The sequence below is a fragment of the Siniperca chuatsi genome, linkage group LG9 (genome assembly GCF_020085105.1).
Source record: "Siniperca chuatsi isolate FFG_IHB_CAS linkage group LG9, ASM2008510v1, whole genome shotgun sequence".
Classification (NCBI taxonomy): Eukaryota; Metazoa; Chordata; class Actinopteri; order Centrarchiformes; family Sinipercidae; genus Siniperca; species Siniperca chuatsi.
The window spans coordinates 18,102,027-18,126,073 of record NC_058050.1 but is presented as its reverse complement, the minus strand read 5'-3'; the positions used below and the strand labels follow the sequence as shown (position 1 = coordinate 18,126,073).

At 37.4% G+C, this 24,047-nt stretch overlaps 2 protein-coding genes across 7 annotated transcripts in view; both read left to right on the top strand.

Moving 5' to 3' along the window:
* The window catches only part of LOC122881250 (F-actin-uncapping protein LRRC16A-like), a 78,301-nt gene extending 72,829 nt beyond the window's left edge, over positions 1-5,472 (top strand). For all 6 annotated transcript variants that reach the window (XM_044207187.1, XM_044207186.1, XM_044207188.1 and 3 more), the window contains one exon: positions 1,470-5,472. In XM_044207187.1, coding sequence (XP_044063122.1) covers positions 1,470-1,648 — 179 coding nt within the window. In that variant the 3' untranslated portion in view covers positions 1,649-5,472. The remainder of the gene's footprint in view (positions 1-1,469) is intronic.
* Positions 5,473-5,635: 163 nt separating this feature from the next.
* Positions 5,636-16,987, top strand: LOC122882123 (secretagogin-like). The gene is made up of 11 exons (XM_044209170.1): positions 5,636-5,818; positions 6,238-6,308; positions 8,127-8,219; positions 11,311-11,400; positions 12,419-12,475; positions 12,949-13,026; positions 13,774-13,829; positions 14,156-14,201; positions 14,362-14,421; positions 15,592-15,660; positions 16,376-16,987. The coding sequence occupies exons 1-11, from the start codon at positions 5,749-5,751 to the stop codon at positions 16,502-16,504; spliced, it is 819 nt and encodes a 272-aa protein (XP_044065105.1). The 5' UTR covers positions 5,636-5,748; the 3' UTR covers positions 16,505-16,987.
* Positions 16,988-24,047: the final 7,060 nt, after the last annotated feature.

Genomic DNA, 24,047 nt, shown 5'->3' with positions numbered 1-24,047 from the left:
CAGGATCTGACAGTGTGCTGGCTTCCCCCGTGGTCTCATTTATTTTCAGTTGTTCGCGTGGAGGCTGACTGTTGTCTATCTACATGTAAAATATGACAGACTGATAGATTCGGGTCACAACTCTCACTCAGTCCCACTGCCTTTCATCTATTATCTATTATGCAACAGACATCCAGGCAGCTTGGTGGCTTTTTTTTTGTCTGTCTTTGCTTCCTTCTCTCTGCTCTTACTCATTTCCCTTTTTTTTAACTGCATGTTATCAGTGACACCCTCTGGTGCCTGTCAGAGGTATGCACATTGGATTCATGTTCATGAGCATAATTCTTGCTCTTAGGCAAATGAGGATTATTTTGAAGCCATTGGCTACTTGCTTTGTTGGTTTTGTTGCTCCTCAATAGAAGTTTAATAAAATTTGTGTTTTTATGTATGCATATCAAATAATTCCAGAGAGACTTCAAAGCTAGCTCTGCACCATTAGAGGGAAAGTTTTTTTTACCTAGAAGACAATCTTTCTTACTCATAATTTGAGATTGAATGATGCTGTAACACAAAACTTTGGATATTAATGCCTTCATGTGATTGGGCTTTACAAAAAAGTATGTGCCAGGGTTCTTTGGATCATTTACATCATTACAGAGTAAATCAAGAGCCATTAGGTGGCAGTATACACAGGAGACTGTTCAATTGCCCCTATGCATGTTAAAGAAGATGATCAAGATGATTAACAATCTGTATATTCTCAAATTCCCAACTTTGTGCAATTTAGTCTCAGAATTTGATGACTGGATATCATTTGTATTGTAAATGAAAAGTAGGGCTCCTGGAATATGCTGAAACCACAAAGAGACGATCAGGGCCAATACAGAAACCCTGGACAGTGTTAAACCTAACCCCTGAGGCCAGGATGTTAATCCTGGCTCCATGGCTCTATATTATTTAAAACAGTGTCCACTGTTTCTAAACATTTGTTTTGCTGCTACAGTTTTAATTATGTTGCCCTTTGCACATTCGCTGAGACGTTTTCTTCATCAGTTCATTCATATACTGTATATATGTACACACACTGCTTGTCATCATCAGGGAGTCACTGCATGTGTCTTGTCTATGTTGCAGAGTTATTCAGCCTTGTGGGGCTGCTCTTTGGATCCTTAATGCTGTTTTTTTTTTTCTAAAAATGCAAAGATAAGGTGGGACTGAGGTGCTTTACATCACTTCCTGTTTTAGTTTATGTATTCCAACTGGCTGTAAGGCTGGTTTTGGAAGATGAGCCAATTGTAGCAGAATACTGAATAACAGCTACATGTACCAAAAAATTCAATCCAAATATATTTTAAAATAACTTATCATTTCCTCAGTTTCCCTCTCTTCCTCACCTCATTTCATCTTCTCTCCCCCCTTTACTCCCCTTGCTTTAAGCATTGTCAACACTTCCTGTCATTTTCCTTTTTTTCTCTCTCTCTCGTTTTCAGTGAGGGCAGGGTCAGTGTCAGACTCTGTTCAGAGACCAGGCCCACTCCGTGCCAACTCTGACGATCATGGCTCCTTCAAGACCAAGGACCAATCTCCAAACCCAGATAAGGACAAGGCAGCGGGCAAGAAGTCCTCAGACTCTGGGGAGGAGGCAGACAAAGACTTTATTGTAATATGAGTGAGACAAATTCACAGCAGAAACCTGATGATAAGCCTCACATGTTTTCCTTTAGAAAAGCAACTAGGGGGGAATCTAATCGATATGTTTTTGTTTATATTAGAGGTTGTACCTGTAGGTCCTGTTTGACCGCAAAGTACAAATCATGTTTGGTTTGCAGGAGGACCTGCTGTAGTATCAGGTAATACACAGTTTCAAATTAGTTAATTTGGTTGTCGATGATAAAATTATTGATATTAACACTTGGGGGAATGTCCTTGTTCACTTTTTCAGTCACACGTCACTTAGTAAACCAAACTTTGCTAAGTCTCCTAAGAGCTTCCTTCTCACAAACAGCCTTTTGTCGTTTTTTGTTCTTACTCTCTGCTGTCTCTAAAAGAATAAACTTTTCAGGATTTGAGGAAATGGTTCCTGGGGTGATCAAGCGTATTCAGCCAATGAATATTGAAACCTGAATTTCAGTATAAGTTTGTAAACCACTAAAAAAAGGAGACGCGATGCTTTCAGAAAACAGCAGACTTTTTGTGCAAAAGAGAGAGACTGTGAAACTATGAGTGTACATCTAAAATCTCTTTCTTTAACTAATCCAACGTCTTGTTACTATTTGTTGCAGTAGCTTGTTTCCCAGGGACCAAACACATGTAACAATAATACCAGGATCACTGTACTGTACTTGAACTCAGACATACAAACAGACTAGGACCCTATGGCATTATTTTCCTTCAATATATTTGTATAGATTTTTCTATATGCTATTTTCAGTATGTGCAAGCTACTTTTCTCTGGACTTCAGAGGTGGCTGAATCCATTATGCAATTCCATCTTTTTATTTTTCAGGAAAATAACAGGTTCAGCTGAGAATCTCAGCCCACCATAAATCAGAAACACACATTTGATGTAGCTCGCCTAACAGTAAAACTACAAGTCACTGAGAGGAGACTAACTGGACTCTTCACCGAATGACTGAAGGATCGCTATAGACTATATCAAACAACCCAACTGGACTTAAGTTTGTTTCTGTGTGAGAGAGTTGGAGTGACCATATGAAGTGTTGCTTTGGGAGGACTGTGGTACACTTTAACTTCACTGATAACCAATCAATAAGGCTTCAGCACTGTTAACGAACACTGATCTCTGTGTTTAGACACTTTGAAAAAAAAACTTTTATCTTATGATACCTTTAACTGCGGAAGTCTTTTATTACGCTGTTTATGGGAACAGGAGTATGTGTCTGTCATTAAAGTGCAATACAGAGTGACATCATAAACATTATAGGCTCGTATTACTGTAGTGTTATTTGATCAAAAAAATTCAAACTAAACTGCTTCATTTCTAGCTGGTACCCCTCAGAACAAATTATACTATTAAGCATTAAACTTAATAGAGTGGTATGCCAGTGTTTGTCACACTCATACAGACTCTGAATTGCTCTTAAAGACAGACAGATCCTCACTTCTGATAACATACTTATATTTATTAACATTCCCCTGGTGTGCTGATGGTCCAGTGAAAGCAAAGAACTTACTTAAAAAGAGGAATTTCATAGATAATCTGCTTGAAGGTAACATGGGAGAAAATGCCATTTGCTTGCCATTTCAGTATTTTGACAATAACCTCTTCAGTTTGTTCTTTGTGTAAAAGCAGGACACTGAGGGAACTCTAGCCTTCGAACACTTCTCCTCAGCATCTCCTACAGACTTTACCTTCAGGGCTTTCAAATTCAGTTCACTTTCACTTCGTTCTGTGCAAGACGAGACACTTCTTCGAAATTTAACCTATAAGGAGTTGGCAGTTGTATTGTCCTTTGTTAAAAAGTAATTGAGAATGCAGGTCCTGAAGTGAAAGTGATCTGAGGGTAGCGGTTTTTTGACCACATGGACCTCTAGGCTATTCTGTGTGTAGCATTTTCAGGACCTGAATGCTACACAACAACACAGGTCTCAGGCCAATTCCTCTCATCTTTGTCTTTTAAGAGCAAGAAATGCCCCTTTCACACTGCTACACAGTCAGCAAACAGATTGATCTTGTGTTCAAAATCATTCATCTTATCTGAGATTTTGGGGCAACTTATATCTCTATCTTCCGTTTGTACCGTTTGTAAGCATTGGATTGTTTTCTTTGATATAAAATCATGCAGTTTTACTAATATTGCATATATAGGTTGGGATAGAAATATAACCTTTGCACTAGATTAATGCTGCACACATGTCATATTGGAGTTACCATAAATGACCAGTTTTCAACTTATATATACCATCAACATGCAAGTTGAAATTATGACAAAAAGTAAACAAATATGGATGCCACACATCAGTCCATCATTCAAGGAAAATAAACCCAAATTGAATGGTTATAGTGCTCTATTGTCAATGCACAGTATTTTTAGCCCTTATACAACCAACTTTGCAGTCATACTTACCATCTTGAGTTGTCAGATGACAGAAATGCACATATGTCATTAACATGGGAATCTGTCCCATCTCTGCCATAATCCTATACGACGTGAACGCAGCATTATACCCCATAATCACCTGTATGTGAGATCTGACTAATACATCATTATATTGACATTAACCACTGTGGAATTATTTTAACTTTTGACAATCTAGTGTGCTCCAACATTCATTTTAAATGTTAATTAGACCTTGTTATTTTTGCGCAGTGTGAAAGGGGCACCACTTTATTTTACTGTACAAGAGTCTAATTCAAGTCAGGGCCAAAGGTCTTACTGGTGCATCTTTTCCTATGGTGTGTATTGATGTCTTTTTTATAGGATCATGATAAGATTTTGCTTCTTTGTAACTAATCATGGTTTGGAAATAACACTGTTCCTGATGTATATAGTTAATCTGTCTCTGATGTCAACAACTACTTTGATTTTCAGTCTCAGTCTCAAAACTCAAACATGACTTTTTGTTTGAAAGGTGTTCCAGGACACACACAAAAATACCACTACTTAATTGCAATACATTTAGAGCAAACACATGTGGCTGAGTGCTGTATTCTGTTGACATTTTTAGCCATTTTCCTGATGCAAGGAAATTAGATGGTCACCCTTCTTCTTCTTTCACTCTTCTGTGTGGGATTTCAGAAGCAGCTGGCTGTGTCTCTGTCAAGTTGTATCCAAGACTGATGATGATTTCCTGTTCAATCCTGAAAAATGAGCACCCACCTCATTTCAGTGGAGAAAGTGAAAATAACCAGTAGCATTGAGTCTGGACTCCTGAGTCTACATGTGTGTGTGACTGCATGATGTGGCTGTGAGTTATACTGTATGTATATATGTGTTTTCATACATGTCGGTGTGTATGTGTGTATATATATATATATGTATGTGTAATATACGCACATGTAATATACACACTGTGATATATTCACATGCCTATGTGAACACAGCAAATCCTATATTGTTTTGGTACTAAGTACACTACTATACTAGGGGTTTGTTTGTAACTTATTTGGAATAAAAACGCAAACAGTGGCTGGTGATGTCTTGATTCTTTTGTTTTTCCTCTCACGTGTACATTGTGTTCATAAATTTAGAAACTAATTCTTTGGATGTCTTACTTTGTTATTAAATGTAATCAATTTAATGTTACTTTCATTATGATAAAAAAAGAAATTATGCAAACAGTGACTGTTTTCCTTGAGCTGGAAAAAAAATGTATAAATATAAATGACATGTTTGCTCATTATCAGTCTTGATACATTATTTGTTCCATTTTGTCATGGATGAACATGTTTCACTAAGTCATTCTGCTGGTGTTGGATATTTCTTCATGCAAATATTAATATTGATTAAAATAATTTTACAGGCTTCAAAATCTCTACATTGTCTCTTTTTTTTAAACTTTTGTTGAATAGCTGCAGTTTAACTATACAGCCACCAGGTGGCAAATACAATGCTATAGTATTTTCTCTCTCTCTCTCTCTCTCTCTCTCTCTCTCTCTCTCTCTCTCTCTCTCTCTCTCACTCTCACACACACACGAGGTGTGGTTTTTACTAAGTCAGAAAGAGCATATGTCAACCAAGCAGACACCTCAGTCCTCATTGTTTTTCTGTTTTAAAGTTGACAGCTTACGCTGACTTTCTTTATTAAATGGACAGTGCTTTTGATCACCTGGATGCAGCTGGTTTCCTGGAAATCTGGCAACACTTTGATGCAGATGGTGAGGACAGTTAATGACATGTTTATGTTTTTGTGTACTTTATAAATCATCTTCTGCTGTTACTAGGCATTAGAGAGAAAAAGAAAAATTCTAAAGAAAATTTCCTGTTTGTAGGAAGTAAAGTCATTTCTTATCATGTTAAATATTCTTGTCAAAATAACTATGTTGATAATTTCTGTGTGTGAAGATAGCAAAGTCCTATGTAAACTTAAAATGTACAATTTCACCTGTATGCCATGTCTGAAAGGGGCTTGATACCGAAGAATCAGCAAGACTTTACCCAGGACAAAGTTCAAAATATGAAAATAATTTGGTAGTGATAGAGTCAACTTTGTTGTTCGAAGTTCTCACTCTGAATTTAGAGGAAAATTCTAACTTCACTAGATTTACAGCCTAAGGACTTGTTTTTTGTTTGACAGATAATGGCTACATTGAGGGCAAAGAGCTTGATGACTTTTTCCGTCACATGATGAAGAGACTGGGTCCACAGGTAAGTCAACTTTGTTGTATGAATTCATCCATAATTTGTGTGACAGCAGTTCAATACTGCTGAATGGGCACAAATAAAGACTGAAACAAAATTTCCATCATTGACAAATGCATATGATACTACTATACTGTGTCAATCTATATGCCACATCAATGACAATATTAGAATAATACAGTATAAAAAATGTACATTACTGTTTTAAAAAAATATCTTGTGTATTAAATTGAATAAAGTTCCTATATTTCTTAGTTTACTTTATGTTATTAAAGTGCACATGTACAGGAAACAATTATTTTTCAAATTTGCCAAATTCAGTGTTGGGCATACAATGGTAATTTATTTTCTCATATTTAGGTTAATTATTTCATGCAATCTTGAATTAGCTTATAGGAAATGCATTTGGCTTTGGACACAAAGCAGCACTGTGTGGGCAGCTGGACCTCTATGCAGTTATCTGGCTGGGTGGGGTGACTGTAAGGATGTTAGATACAACACAATTAAAGAGCTCTGGTCACTGTCAATAGAAAAAGACCTTGGCTTGTCAGGGAGCCCTCTCCCTGACCAGTTATAATGGAAATCCATATGAGCATTCAACTATTAGTTCATCTTCTTGTGTGTGTGTGTGTGTGTGTGTGTGTGTGTGTGTGTGTGTGATTGGACTCCCTTGGATACTAATGGGTTTGTACTAAAACAAACAGACCCACCAACCACATGTTACTTTGTCTCTCTGTTTGCTTTCCATCATTAATGCCCCCGGGATAAGTACAGTTTTGTATATTTCTCTCAAGCTACAAAAACACAGCGCAGTCATTCTATTCTATTCTATTCAGCTGTTGAAGCACTGGGTGACATTAACCATATGGTGCCTTTCTATCTTTTATTTCTTATAGTGCAACATATCCAGTAATTATGCAGATCTTTCCTAGATAAACTAACACATTTTAAATCAATATGCAACTTAATGACTTTGCATCTGTAAGATAGAGAATACATGAGTTTATTATGGAGTGTACATAGTGTCAATAGTGTAAAAACTTCTGCTTAGCAACAGGAGATTGCTGCCGCCAAACATGAGATGTCTGATAGAAAGGCGATACTAAGAGAAATTTGCTTGTCTTTCTGTAATGAGCAAGGGTCTGGTACCTTGTAGTCTGCAGCCTGTGTGCTCTGCACTGCATGAAACAATGATTCAGACTTCAGCAGCATAGATCAACCGGTTTCAATAGTTACAGTACTGTGATCGAGGGTTTGCAAAGAAAGACTGGAAGATTAGCAGCTAAAAATATTTTAAAATAACTTTGACGGATGAAAATATTCTCACCTTCAGTTGCTTCAAGCTTTTGTCTGAGCTTTGGTTGAGAAAGAACCTGGTATACACAGGAAAAGAAAATATGATTCCTAACTCAGATAAGCAAGCATCATACTCCTTGTCCTGTATATTAGAAAGACTGGGTAGGCCAAGAACAGGCAGAGTGAACGGTTTACAAACACTTAGCCTGAGGTTGAGAAAGCAGACCTTGAGAGAAAAAATCAGAGATCAAAGGAGTATCCATGGTGACAATCCTTAAAATAACTCAGTCAGTAAAGTATTTGCCTTCAATATCACTTTTGTAAGATTTTCAAATATACTTGTATTTGATTTAAAAAGAGTCAGTGTAAAATACAAGTTGATTTTTTTGTTTTATATGTATCATATACTGTATCATCATCATCATCCTCATCATGTCTGTGTCCAGTTTAATACACATGGTGAATTTCTAATGGTGGCTTTGGGGCACGTAATTCAACATTGCATTTTAATCTACTGTGTCTCTACAGGAGAAAGTGACTGAAGAGAGAGTCCAGAGACTGAAGCAAAGGTTTATGTCCGCCTATGATGTCACAGCTGATGGGAAACTACAGATCCAGGAGGTACTACACCATTTCTTTGTCTAAAATCGCTTCCTCATTCACTTGACCATTATTTCCTTCATACTAAAGGTAGGGTACTTTGTCGTAAGTAAAAGCACTGATTTATAAATTTTTTAGCAAAACATAACACAAGATGTGGGACACAGCCTCTGTTATATATTTTGTGCATCTACGTTTATTTATGTCTGTGTTTCATGCCGGTCAAAGAGGAGATAGAACACCTTTAAATACCACTCCTAGAAGAACTGAATTCACTTCTAGTCATCTACCATTAATGAGAAAATGCAGAGTGTGCTATGGTGCACTTTTGTGTTTTCCTCTATGTGTCTCCTTCTTATTTATGGCCCAGAGAGTGGCTGTCATATGAAATTAGGCTGTTCGGCGACATCCAGCATCACACTACATGGGTCAACTCCCTCACAACACCACCTATCTGTCTATCAGCAAACTGAAAACCTTCACACACTAACTTCCTCTTTATTCTCGATCTTCCTCTTCTCTGTCCCCTCTCTCTCACACTAATCTATTCCACTGCCTCTCCCTCTCTTTCCGCTGCATCTCCTTTTCATCTTTTATTCATCTCATGTATCCATAACAATGACACAGCTTGTACCATTTTCAAGAAGAATGAAAACTAATTTCTGGGACTGCTGATGGTCATGCTAAGCCATCCTGTAGTGAAGAGACAGCCAGAGAAGAGCAGCACTCAAACCATTTACCTAAATTAGATACCTAACAATCTACTGTATATATACACAGTATGCACAGTATGTAACACTATATAGTGTAAATAAAAATCTAATCTGAATAGATTCTTCTAAATGGGAAAGAACCTAATGATCCCTTTGGACTGTCAAGTAGGACTCTCAAAAATCCAAAACAAATTGCTTGTAATTAATGAAGGTTAGTTCTCAAATGAGTTTTTGATTGAGTCAATTCATTTAATTAAATCAAATTTGAGTGACAAATTAAAGGGCTGCGGCTGTTTCCCAGAAATTTAAAAGCATATTTTGATGACATTGCTTTCTCAGCCTCCACTCTGTGTAATTGATGCAGCTCTTGGCACAGCAGCAGTGCTTCATCAGAGCAATGGAGTGCATTTTCTATCTTTCTGAAAAAGACCCATTCATTAGGCCAAACACTTGCACTTGCAATGCATTGCACCCACAGACCCCACATGCCTTGGCTTCTACTCATAAAGCTGAAAGAAAAAAAAAAATTCAATATATGTCTGCCATAAGTAGTCTGTTGAAGACAGTAATTTACAGTGGCTGATGCAGGAACAGTGTGGTCAAACCTCTTTGTACAGTAGCTTCTTTTGAAAGTACACACCCTGCCAAGAAGGGATGCACCCATCAGACCTTTTCTTTCCCAATCCGATACCAATGCTCTCTTTTTTACAAAATTAAAACATTAAATCATTCATATGCATGCTTTTATGTGACTTAATGAATGTAGCTGATAGCAGAAACACTGTCATTCTCTATGACATGAAGATAAGCTCATGTAGTGAACGTGCTAAATATATCTCTATTGACAGATCAGTTTCTGACTAATGATGCCAATGTAATGTATAATGCTATTTCATCATATACTGTTGCCTCTGCTCTACATTGAAAGGAAGTTAGCAAGCCTCTGAAAAGCCACAGGATCCTGCAAGATAGCTGCATGAAATGCTATTACTCCTCTAGTTCAGTATATGAATATCTATTTAACTCTATAAACAGTAACCTATTCGCATCATTGCAGGTTAAGCAACTGTGCAACATACCATGCATTAATTGCACATTTAATAGTAATGATCCGAAGTGAGAAACCTTCTCTCCTGAGGCTTTTTACAACACAGCAGTCCTGGATCTGGCAGGGACTCAGTTTTACTCAGGGATACTTCAGTGGGTGGATGCTTGATGAAATGAGGGTTTCAACCTATCATCCATATTTAACTGCCATCTATAGAAATCTATACAGTCTGAACAGTTCAACTCTGCTGATGTACGACATCCTTTTACATAATTAAGGCGACACTACAGTAGGTACTGTGTATAGGCTACTTTGTCTATACTGTATTCTGTTAACAACCTGCACTTTCACTTGTATTTTTATATTGTTGAATCCCAAGATTTATTATTTATTTATTTTTATCAGCAACTGCCAACTGTTCTATTTGCACGACAAATAAACAAAAACTAAACAAATATGTCTCTACATTTTGGCCAGCAACCTTCCACATTGGTAAGCAGATAATTGGTAGAGGTCTGGAGATTGAAACTGCCATCTCAATGCATTTTTTCCAGTGTGACTCTTACGAACCTGGAAGCCCTGGTTTCCATTCCATGATCTTCGTTAGGAAAATTATATAAATTATATTTTTTAATATATATATATATTTGTGTTGAAAGGAATACTTGATTGATAGAAAAGTATTTGTCAACAACAACAATCACTCAAGCGATTCTTCAAGCAGCCAATCATTTTCTGGTTCCAGCTTCTAAAATGTGAGAATATGGTGCTTTTTACACTTCTGGTGTGACAAAAGAAGTAATTTGTGGCCATCAGACTCTAGGAAATTGTGATGGAAATGTTTTACTAATTTCTTACATTTTGTAGAATATTCAAACAAACAATCACCAGATAATCAGATAATGAAATAGCGTTAAAAGTGTGTTGATCTGCGTTTCTTTCCTGGACATCTGGCTCTACTGGAGTTGACATCACTGTTGGTGCATTGCGCTTGTTTTTAATCAGATTGATCATGGGGACCAGTTTAATCTGCTAATACTATTAAAGGACGGACAAGAAAAGAGCAACATGAATTGGAGAGGAGCCAGGAGGAGCTGGTGTAGAACATAAAACATATATCCCACGTTGTGTCTAGCCATGCAGATAGTTTCAGTTTGCAGTTTGTTTTGAGATATCTGCGGCTGAAACCAGAGCGGATTAGACTAAACTGTTCTGGAATTTGTATGACTGCTGTTTACTTGGTGGTAACTGTTAATCTCCCCAAGAATAAAATGGACAAGACATAACAACCCCTGTAGAATATCATTATCCAATCACTACTCTCTGCTTTGACCTCTGACCTGTTTTCCAGTTGGCCAATATGATCCTCCCAGAGGACGAGAACTTCCTGTTAGTTTTCCGCAGAGAAGCTCCTCTGGACAACAGTGTTGACTTCATCAAGGTAAGGTCACAGACTACACCAAACATTATTATGAGATGAGACAAGACAACATGAGACGAGCCACATCCACCAGTAATTATGACTATTAGGAATATGTCAACTACAATGTGTCAATGAAAGGTTATAAGCACTGTAAATATTATACGGTAGCATTAAAACCACAAAAACTACAGATGTATCCTGATGGGCTTATGTCTAAGACATATATGAAGCGACTGCAACGTTCATGGTTTGACTGCGGACCACTGTTGCCTGTCATCACCACATGAATTATTCCCTGGTGTATATTATATGTGTTGACCATAGACTGTATGGTTGGGACTCAAAAATATGTCACACATGAGTTCACACGACTGGAGTACCAGATTAATACATTTTCAAGCTAAAACAAGTTTTGAATTCAGCTGTATTTCAATAGTTTTTTGATTTTGAGTCTATAACACCAACTAGGAACTGGATCAGCAGATAAATTCTAAGAAAATGATAATGGCAGGTAAAACATTTTCATGCCTAATGAGTAAAACCAGATTAACCAGCAACAGGCCAACAGAGTAGAGGAGATGGTATCAGTAACTTGGAGTTGAAACACATCACACAAAGTACGAGGAAGTCTTCCAACAACCCTCAGAACTATGAATTCTAACCTGACTAGAACCGGTGGACAGTTTGGATTTTCTCTGTGGTTCAAGTAGTGGTGATAACACTTATTGCAGTTCTTTTTAACTAACTAATGTCTTAATTCCAAGTTGGTTTTAGCCATGTGTATTTATTATATCAATATTATTATATTATTATATCTATTTTACATCTAATCTAGTGTGATATTTCAACAGTGAATTCTAGTTCTCACTGTGAATGTCACGTTATAGAAACACAACAGAATAGCACCACTAGCTATGGTGACAATTTTTATGGTGTCATATTTAGTTGGCTGAATTCAAACTAATTCAAATTCATCCATAACCACTGTAGATTGCATGTAAGCATTTGCCGATTTGCCCTTTCCTGCCCACTGTAGATATGGAGGAAGTACGATGTTGACTCCAGCGGCTACATATCAGCTCAGGAGCTCAAGGTAAGCTTGTCAAGACAAACACAATGCACACCCCTTCACACAACAGAACCAATTACACATCTCTTTTCTGTTTGAGGAACAACTGTCAGCAGTGGCACTGGCAGAGAATGACTGTAACCCTCAGCCACTATTTCCTGTTCTGTCATACACTGAGATGTGTGACCTTTTTCAGTTTCTAAAAACATATTGTTCATAGAACAGAGATACTTGGATTGATACTTAGATTTTTACAATACTTTGTTGACATGAAGGGGTTTAAAATAAACACCAATGGAATGGAGGCATTCAATGTTTTGAACAATTTGAATTTTATTGTCACATCCTCCTCTTTTGAAATCAGCTCTTTCTCACTACATGATGCAATGTGCACTAATGAAGAATGCTTGTTTATTGAGACTTATGTGTAATTGTGTATCACCCATTGGATTTGATTGTTTTGTTGTCTGATTATGGGATAAACCTTTGTCTCTTAGGCCTTCCTGAAAGACCTGTTCCAACAGCATCACAAGGAAGTGTCATCTGACAAGCTGGAGGAGTACACAGACACAATGGTACTAACACGGTTCACGCTCACACACACAACCACACGTTCCATAGTAAAACTTACTCCTTATGCACATGATCATATCTGTAGTATATCTGTAGTGTCTAGCTTTAAAAAAGTTAGAGGCAGCATTTTGACTCAGGTGTGTTTAGTGTTCTTAGATCTGACTTGCAATTAGTCCATGTTGACAGATAAGTTTATGCTGAACCTTTTGCCTTCTTTACTCAGTGTGCAGCTGGATTCATTGGTCACTCTACTGTGATCAATTGAAATGGAACAAACGCATGCAACAGCTGTCCTCAAAATATTATTTTTGACACCTTTATTTTCAGCTGTAGAAGACTGAAAAGATTTAAGTAGCTGCAATAAACTATTCTGCCAAACAACTGCCAAATGAAACTATTGTTCTTATAAAGAAAACCAACAACTGTTCAGAGGGACTTTTCACTTGTGATATTATTTTCATGAGATGTGTGCTGCTGCAGCGGTCAGAAGACAGAGTGACACAGAAGGCAGCTTGTATATTTATTAAGCGTCCCTTCTGTGGAAACCCAGTCTCAGATAGCCTGTTCCTACTAGTTGAATGAATTTCAATTTGGGTGAGACTGGTTCATGTTAAAAGTTTGATCGAATGATGAGTTGGCTCTAGAGTCACAGGTGGTGTGAGGAAATAACCAGCAACAGGACAGACAGAGAAATTCACAGTGGCTGACATTATTTTCATGTTTCTCACTACATCCTCTTTTTCTTACAGATGAAAATCTTTGACAAAAACAAGGACGGCTGTTTGGATTTGAACGACTTGGCCAGGTACTTTTCAAAGTGCAGCATGAAGATCTATTGTTAGAGGTGCCTGCAATGTTAAGATGATTGTCACCTATGATTGCATCTGTACTGTATTACACAATACAAGTGTCAGATGGTTGGAGGGCCATAAAAGAAAAGCACAAAAAGTAAAAACCTGTGGTGAATTTTTAAAGGAATGAACATGAAAACATGGCTGTACATTCATCACCCCCATTCATTTAAAGTGTTATACTGTACCTTCAGTTTTCCACAAGAGAAAGAAGGTGACACAATTCTACCACTAGGAATATATTTCTCTTTGATGAAATATGTATTTCTTTCTCAATTAGGATATTGGCTTTAGATGAGAATTTCCTGCTCCAGTTCCAAATGGATGTAAGTGTATTCTTCATCTTGTTCTTTAATACTTGGCAGATGAAAACAAGAGGGTAAATCATATTGCAACAGTTTAATAAGTGATCTTCTGTTTATTTTTATCTAATTTCTGTCCTCCCATATTCTCAATTTTTAACAACTCCTCTCTTCTTTTCCCAAGGCCTGCAGTAAAGAGGAGCGAAAGAGAGACTTTGACAAGATCTTTGACCATTATGATGTTGTAAGTACAAAAATGCACTGGGTAGGACACTGCTATTTCATTATTTCATTATATCAGAGCTTATTACTGGCAGGAAACAATGTGAGAATGTGGACTGTAGGTATTTTGGTTTAAAGAACAACCTCTGAAATATGATCATCATACTTCCATTTCTAGAGTCTATTGCACTTCTAAACTATTTTGTAACACTTTGGGCAAAGCACCCACGGGCAAAGCAGCCCCCTGGTGCCAACAAAGCTGCCCAATGGCAGATGTTACTGCCTGTGGTCGTACTGGACAATTTCCATGCTTCAAAATACTCTTTTCAGTGAGTATTTTAAAATGTCTTATCAAAGGACAGCTCTCCTCTACAGCATAAAGGGAGTAATTCTTTATATTTTACCAGTGATGGCTGCTTTCCAGTCAAGGCACTAAATCATTTTCCATTCCCAATTAATAACACTCTCAAATTTGTATAATGTGTGGCGGTGTGCAGAAGAGGGCTTGGCAAAGCAACAGTGAAACCAATTAGCTGCCTTACCTCAGTAATAAAACATAATAAAATAAAGCACCCATTATGTTGTCAAGTCACTCTCTGGGAAGACGAGTTAACTGTCAAACTCTTTCACAGTGCAGCTCCAGATAGGAGTCAGGAGTCACTGATAAGCGTCCCCTATTGTGCAAAATCATTATTGACTTTGTCTATATTGTCATGTAGTGTATGAACTAATGGCTTGTTTGGAACCTTTTTATTCTGCCTGTATTTACTGTCAGCTATCAGTCAACTCTGGTTTCTCAAACTATTAGTTGGGGTATAAAGTAATTCTCCACAAGACAAGTATTATAGTATACTATTATAGTTAATAGTGTGTTTTGAAGTAATATGCACATCATTTTGATCCATATTTAGTACTGCACAAGTATAGTACTGCACTTTTACCATGACTGGAGAATCAACACTATTGAAACATTGTGATCTATAATGATAACAGAGTCTGTGCAGTCAGTCATGTTGGTGACATGTTTCACACCATGGCTGCATTTCCACACTTTAAAAGCACAGCAAGTGGCACTCAAGTGTTGCAAAAACTGTTAAATTAACAGCAGGCTTTCACAAGACATCTCTCTCTTTTGGCCACTCTTTTTCTTCTTTCTGTTCTCTCTTTTTCTGTCTCTGTCTTTCCTGTTCAGAGTAAGACAGGAGCACTGGAGGGTCCTGAGGTGGACGGCTTTGTCAAAGACATGATGGGGCTGGTCAGGGTAAGAGTATATGCTGCTGTTTTTTTGTGAACATGCTTTCTGACATTCAGATATTAGAGTGTTGTTTACGAAAAATGGACAATTGTTATAATGTACACGTATATATCGATGTATGTACCAAATATTGCTGATAATATTCCTTCACCATTTCCTGCACACATAGGGCTCGGTATCGAACCTCAATACTTCTTGAGTACCTGCCAAACTCATCAACAATAAAAATGACAGAAACTTGACACAATACCAGTGTTTAATTTAATGGCCAACTCAGAGCAACTTTCTACAGCTGAAACAATTTGAGGCTTTATTGATTATGTTGATCAGCAAAGAAATATTCTGTAACAATTCTGATAATCGATTAATGGTTTTATTCGTTTTTCAAGCAAAAATGCACACTCTCTGACATCAACTTATCAAATGTGAGGATTCACTGCTTTTCTGTGTCTTATATTATAGTAAAATTAATTTTGGATTGTCTTCACCCCATTGGTAAAATTATTTTGAAGATGCTATTCTGGGAAATCAAATTAGGCATTTTCTACTATTGATTGACATTTTATAGACAAAAACGTTGATTAATCAAGAACATTATCATCATTAAAAACTCCACAAACTAGAGCTGACAGAAACAACTTCATTAAAGGCTAAAAAGCATTTGTGCCACAAAGTTCAACGCCTTTCAACTCTCCCTTCCTTTCTCTTCTGTCCTCTCCAGCCCAACATCACGGGCCCTGAGCTGGACAAGCTGCGAGTCGTTCTGTTACGTCACTGTGACGTCAACAAGGATGGAAAGATCCAGAGAAATGAGCTAGCCCTGTGTCTGGGAGTCAAACCTAAAGCTTAGCTTAAGAGAGTTGTATTATGAAACACTTAATCTGTATTTGTTATATAGTCAATAATGGTAGAATGTTGTGTTTTGATCCAGATCAGTCTGATTACTAAGTTATTTAAGGTCAGTATTCATAGAGTTATTTGATCCTGAATATGATAGAAACATAATTTGATACTGTGTGATGAAAAACAAATCAAATGACTGTACATCTTCTATGACTTGAAATGACATGCATGTTGCATGCCAAAAGAAAATAATGGGATCTGAATGTTTTCTGGCTGAAATGACATGTTATGATATGTGGTAAATTAATCAATTTTTTAGTCGGTGGATATGTTAGCGTAGCTTTTGAAAACATAGAATGTTTTTCTTTGTAATATAAAGTTGTCTTCTTTTAGTTTGGTGCTCCAGTACATTACTGACGTCTGGCCATTTGCATGTTTCTCTGTTTTCTTCACTGAGGAAATAAAACGATGATGACATGTGAAGACCATATTGATTTTTCCTTTTCTCTTTTTTTCCTACTGCAATGTAATGTAACATCTCTTTTAAATATATACAATTTTTATATATATTAATCTCTTATTAGTCAAAATCTAAACTTACATGAATTTGATTAATTTACTTACTGAGGGAAGTGACATTTTAATCTGATGATATAATGGAAATATACATAAAACAGAAGTTAGTATTACTCTTATTCCTAAATTTTCATTTTATATTACAAATCACAATTGTATCATTTCAAAATCTTTCACATAAACCTTGATTATGAACTACTATTTACATAGTATACTGTAATTGTGCAAATGCTGACAAGCTGTTGCATTACCTTTTATTTACTGCATCATCCATTACTATAAAGCAGAAATTTTGAATAGCTATGTAAATCATTCAAAACTCAAAGCTGCATAGCCTGCATTGATGAGTCATCGATAGCTTTGCAAATGCTTTTGTGAAAAAAGCCTCCACTGACTAATTTTCATCACACTGTACATGTTGTTTAGTCGAACGCAAGAAATGTATTGCAATAGAATTGTTCCTTTGATTTCACATTCTTAATGAAATGACTCATTAAATATCCCCTTCAAACACATTTATGCAGAAATTTTTTCAAGAGACTGATGAGTCAGCTGCAGTGAGGGAGAGTATTGTTTATATGGAGGACCTACAGTATAATATGATATGATTTTGATGACTGAAAATGACTAACAATGTTCCTGGTCATGGAAGCTTGATATTGTGTAAAGTGTAAACCAATATAGATTTAGAAATGTAGAGGTTAGCTTAGGCCTTAACATTTGAGTGCTTCAGCAGGGGAGTATTTCTCCTCTCCTGCTGGTGCAGTTTCCTGGCAGCACAATGTTGTTTGAGGCACAAAGCAACATAATAGAAACTGAGCAATTTGGCAGACCTCTGAATGTTTGTGCATATGTCTTTTTTTGGCCTACATCTTTTGTTACCCATACAGTTATACACGTACACGTCCCCTCCGCCTGTCTGCATGTCTCAGCAGCTCTGGGGCGATGGAGGAATCGCCCACAGGAGGCGGGTCTGAGTAGCAGTTTAGCCAAAGATATGAATGTATGACATAAAATCAGCGTCCTCAAATGTAATCCGAAGAGGGTGATTATTGTATTGCCCCAAGCAAGCCACTGCTAGTAGGTCAGGACCTTCTTTGGGCCTCTGCAGGCGCCATTTTAACTGCTAATTAAATTGAATTAATTTGGCTCATATCCCATCCACTAATATGGAAGGTTGGGATTTATGACCTATACTGCAGCCAGCCACCAGGGGGCGATCGAGATGTTTTGTCTTCACTTTTGGGGAGCTGTCATGTTGTCCAAATTTATATACATTCTATGGTCTGCAATACTGCAATCCTCAGCCCCGGAGGTTGTTTGTGACACTCCATTGTGTTTTGGTCATTCATGTTGCTAGCATTTGCTAGCCATGCTGATTGTAGCACAAGTAGAAATACTAACCAGAAATCCCAACTTGAAGAGTGACAACAGACCAAGCGATTGTACAGCGATTAAAGTCTTTATGCTCCCTCTTGGCGGGGTTCTTCAGCTCAGGGAAGATCATTACGGCGGCGATCAGTCTCTCTTCCATCTTCTCAGTTGCTCGGTAAACAGTTGAATGGTACAATGTATATGGTAAACAAGGTTCTTCTTCCAGTCTTCCCGTGGGCGTCTTCCGGTCTGATCACCAGCTTACATGATTGGCCACCGCAGCGTAACGTCATGTTGCAAGTTGATTCTGTTTCAACTTTTTCATACCCTGCAGCCCCCACCACCGCAGCCTAAACACACTACCCCCATTCAAAATGAATGGGACTGGTGTTTTCGCCGCAGCGCCTGATGTAGTCTAAATTCAGCCTAAAAGGGAGCTAATGGTGCAGACCTAAAAGCTTTACTCTGACTCAGATCGCCTTTGATTGCCTTTTGAGTCCCCACAAAGCTTTAGTGTTGTTTGATATTGTCTCTATCTCTGTCTGTGTGTGTTCAACAAACAGAGAGGCACAATTACAAACATAAAAAAGAGACTTTACATAGTGTGTTTATATACAGTAAATAGGTACACTTATGTGAGTGTTTGCGTGTATACTGTGTTATACAGTGAAGGGCTTATGATGATGTGTATTTGTGTGGGCAGAGCTGCTGCTACACAGCTGCTGCAAAACAAACAGTTTCCCATTCAGGCTGAAAGCTTTACTCTCCACTGTATCATGGGCCTCATTTGCAGTGGATGTTCTTCAGTTATTGTGGTTCAGTTGCAGGGAATTTCAATAAAATACTATGATAATTCTCATCATCAAACTGGAAGCACTCTAATGAATGCAGAATCAATAATATATTTTCTTTCAATTAAAAAAAAAACACTTTCTAATAGTGAAAAAGTTAACAAGATAAGTTGCTTTTTCTGATTGTATTCTCTTTGGGCAAACATTTCCTGTTGAATTAAGCTCTGTTTTAGATGAATAACAGTGCGTCACACTGAGTCTGGAGTATGTTACTTTAATTTCCTTGTAGCCATTGTTATAATTTCTTAATCGTCAGCCTACCAAGAAGCTATCTTAAGCATATTTAGGAAGCCTGGCCTTTGAGTCTTTTTAACCCTGCTGAGTCCTGTTGTTAAAGAAAATAAACCCTTTTCTAAAGCATCAGCCAATTGTGATTATAATGTACATATAATACTATGACAGCAGGCCCTAATAATGTAAACATGTATGTATAAAAATGACAGTTGCATGTACAAAAAACCTTTTTACCCATCCATGTGTTTTCCTGTTTAAATAATTTCCAGCCAACAAAATTGTTTCCATTTATTCAGTACTGATGTGGCCCTTATTGAACCGTGGCCTCAGTCAACAGCATAGCTCAGAGCGCCTAAACAGGTTATAAAGCAGTTAGGTGGGACTAAATTCTTAAGTAATGATTTATTTAGTGGTTAGTGGTGTTCCATTGCTGTCACATTAACAAGTGCTTTACCTGGGGCTTTATAGCTCTAGTGTGTGATCGGTTGTGGATGAAGTCAGGAGCACAAATAATGCAAAACCAAGAAAAATTAGGGGGGAAGCTATGGTCAAACAAAAGAGCATGCTGTGTATAACCTTTTGTAAAGGACTAAATGCACATCATATGCACATCAGTATATAACCTTTAATTTATTTTGTGCTCACTGGTAGCCTACTTTGTTTAGAAGTGGTTTTAAGATTACTTTTAAAGCCGGACTTTTGTCTGAGGCAAAGTAACCATGTTTTTTTTTTTTAATTCTCTTCCGTTTGATTTGAAGTCTTAAGCTTGAAAAAATTTAAGCAGCCCGAGGAGAGAACCAGAAACGATCACCCTCCGACTGCTTCTGGTTTATTGTTGATAAATTAACAATAGATCACTTTGCTTACTAAGAAATGAAACAAACAAAAAAAAAAATCTAAGCAAACAAGAAAAAATCTTTACTATCATAGACTGTTTTCATCCTTTGATCAAATGAAGTTGTGCTAACTCTGATTGCTGATGAATGTATTTTTTATTCAAATTATTTTATTTATATAGCGCCAATTCATAACAGAAGTTATCTCATTGCACTTGATCCTATAATGATGAATAATGATGTAATGGTAGTGGTAATATTAATAAAATAATAATGATCAGAATAATAATGACAATAATAATAGTAATAAGACTTATAATAATAATAATTGTAGTAGCGGTTGTCGAGCAGGAACAGAAGGTGTCTTGCAATCACAGATCCAGACTCCAGGAGAGAGGAGAGAGACGAGAAGATGTCAAGTTAGTAACATGCATTAATGGGATAAGAATGCATACAGATGAAAAGGGAGAGGAGCTCAGTGCATCATGGGACGTCTCCGGCAGTCGCCCCCTATGTCAGTTGGTGCTGAGACTAACTGCCCCCTCTCAGACACACTCAGACCAGTCTCACAACAACACTGCTTTCCAAACACCAGTCAGAGTAAATCAAATTATAACACAATGTAAAGAAATCTATTTGGAACATTGGAAAGAAGAAACTAAAAGCCAAAGTAGATCAGAATGTTATCTGGCCGTAAAAAGAGATTATGAATTGGCAGAATCTCTCTCTACTGTCAGAGATAGAAAGGAGAGACAGATCCTAACCAAGTACAGGCTCAGTGACCACAAACTGGCAATCGAAAAAGGACACAGAAAATCATAGCAACCAAAAGAAAACAGAATATGTGGTCACTGTTCAACAGGTGAGGTTGAGACAGAGATGCACTTCTTCCTACAATGTACAACATTCAATTAAATAAGAAACGTTTACTTTAACAATTTCAACTCTGTAATCTCAGATTTCAAAGAGCTAAATTACCTCTCCAAATTTTAACTGCAAGTCTAAAATGTATTATTGTAACGTTAACATCTGTTAACATCTCAATAGAGAGAGAGAAAACCCCTCCCTTCCAGACAAAGCATCATTTAAGGTTCACATTGTTTAATGCTGTCCTCTAGTGGTCAGACTGAAGCGTTGCAGTCCTTTAATTACATTTTTGATTAAACTGAATAATATAGGAAGTACAATGAGAGTAAAACAAACAAAAACACTTATGTGGCATGGACCCCCTTTCACTACTGCTGAAAGTATTGAAAAATCGCTGCAGAACTATTTAAAGCCTGTTTTCTTTCACTTGCTGCTCTAAAATAAATAAAGGAGAATCAGTGGTACTCTGGAATTAACAGAAAGTCCAACAGAGTGTTATCTTGCTGTGCTCATAGCTGTAATTTACATATTGCTGCTTTCACTTAGTGAGTAGATTCACTTTCATCCCCAGAAGATGGTACTATAACTTATGATCAGGTTTTTGCCTGTCCATTAGTGCTGACTAGAAACAGGATGGCTGATAGCCATCCAAAAAATGGTCCATGTTTCTAAAACAGTTTTGTATCAACAACAAGTTTCCTACCCTTCCTGAAACAGAAAACATGTATGTGTTACCACGTCATTGGTATTGACCAGGCCCAGCCATTATGAGAGAATAGCCGGCTTGCTGCATGAAGCTGGTATGTGCTTGTCTGTGCTCAGCTGAGAACAATGAGTAGTTCAATTTATCAAGGCCAAGGCACCAGGCTCCTCACAGGGACAGCTGACTGACCCCCAGTCCCTTTTTCATGCCTTTTCTCTCTTCTTTTCTTCTCTGGCTCCAGAGCATTCTCGCTAAGTAAACAACAAATAAGAAAGGTGCTGTAAATTGTAACCCTTAAAAGTCTCCCTCTGGCCTTCTTTAACGTTGTGTTTCTGTCCCTCTCCTAGGTGAAACCTAACAATTCCATTCCCAAAATGCCAGCGCCAAATGCAGTTCACGGGACCTATAAGCTGAATTGTAAACAAAATTCACAATGTATGGATCTGCCAGGTCACTTGTTGCCATGGTTTCAGCTGAGCACCTCAACAACCTTTACAACTGAAGGTCAGTCAGAGGAAAAATCTACATTATGGCACAAAAACGCACTGAAATTTGTGGTAGGCTGGCTTTGTAATGTTTCTTTGCAAATGCATGACAAATAAAGAAATAGTCAGAAGAGTGAATGAAAGGATGTTTTGCTGCATTTTCATCTCTACTAGTTAACATTAGCTAGCTACAGGCTGCCGCCCAAAGGCTACCGGCAACTTTTGAGGACATTTTTTGTATGTTACTTAATGTATGAGTTGACGCCGTGAATCAATCAACACACCTTAAATGTGAACTCTTGCGATGAAACGCCACATTGTTTTTCTGTGTCGCCTCGTAAAAGTGTCCGAGTGAAACAAGCAGACTCGCGATTCAATCTGCGTTGTGGAATATCACAAATCTCTCTGTTTACCGCCACCTGGTAGGTTGAGCAAATTCACCCGCCACTACACAAAATCCATTTCCCCAAACAAACCAAGGAGCAGCAGTGGAGACACAGCCACTGACTCAAACCTCCTGGAAGATGAAGTACTATGTTTTTGTGCTATACTTGGCTTTGACAACTATTTCAAATATGCAGTAAATTTATTTTAAACAAGCAATAGCAGCAAAATATGACTTTTATAGGAAAGTTATTCTATAAATGCCTTGTATGAATCAATTTACAGGCCAAGCAAAATTCAGTGACAATAGTTCATCTTAATATAAACATCAGACTCCAAAGTCGAAGTTCAAGCTGTGATCTGATCCCCCTTCCAGGATGAAATATTTGTGTTTCATCTCTCCCGTCGGACCTCCCTGGGTTTGTTCTGTTTTCGGTGTTCGCTGTGCACTGCTAAAAATAATACCTGTAAAAATGTGGCCATAAATTTGAATATTTTTGTTTGTTTTTGTATGAGATCTTCCCCAAGTGGCAGCCATGTGTTCAGTTCTTCAACCAAGAAGACGTTAAAACAAAAAACATCACTGTGGAACAGATGCAGTCCGCCCATGGCTGCAAACTGTGACAAACTGAACACTCAACAGGGTGTCAAAGAGGGTAAGAGTAACTTGAGTGGCAATAAACGGGAGATTATTCGTAATTCATTTGTTAGCCTTTGGGCACTGGTACCAATAACCATCAAGTATGTGAGGAATACTTTCCTATACTTTGTTAGATGTTTCCACAGAGAATACAGCACGATGTCATGAGTAAACTGGACAACTGAAAGTAGAGCTTTGATAGTGATTTTGTCATCTCTGTCATCATCTGTTTCTAAATAACCTCATTCATCTTTTTAGCATTTCTGTACTGACCTTTCATGTTACTTCTCAGCCAAAATATACACATATCCAAATATCTGCAATAAGCTAATATCACCCCATATAATATTGGCCAATTTATTTGTCTAGCTCTACATGACATTTTTTTCATTCTTGTTGAAAAATGTTCAAAATGTACTGTCTATATCCTTTTAGATATTTCTGGACTCGCACCTACGTAGATCCAAATTTGCACAAACAAACTTGTGTCACTGGTTTAAAGATATCCTGCTCACTAACAACAGCAAAACAAGACATATGAAGGGGAAATCATAACCATCTTAATGCAATCCAACAGTGTTTAAATGTACAACAGCACCA

What these genes read in the sequence shown, in the direction of transcription:
- LOC122882123 (XM_044209170.1), top strand. Translation starts at nt 5,749, where the DNA reads ATGGACAGTGCTTTTGATCACCTGGATGCAGCTGGTTTCCTGGAAATC. An exon ending in AGGAGTACACAGACACAATG is followed by an intron (nt 13,027 to 13,773) that starts GTACTAACACGG and finishes TTTTTCTTACAG; the next exon opens with ATGAAAATCTTTGACAAAAA. An exon ending in TCTTTGACCATTATGATGTT is followed by an intron (nt 14,422 to 15,591) that starts GTAAGTACAAAA and finishes TTTCCTGTTCAG; the next exon opens with AGTAAGACAGGAGCACTGGA.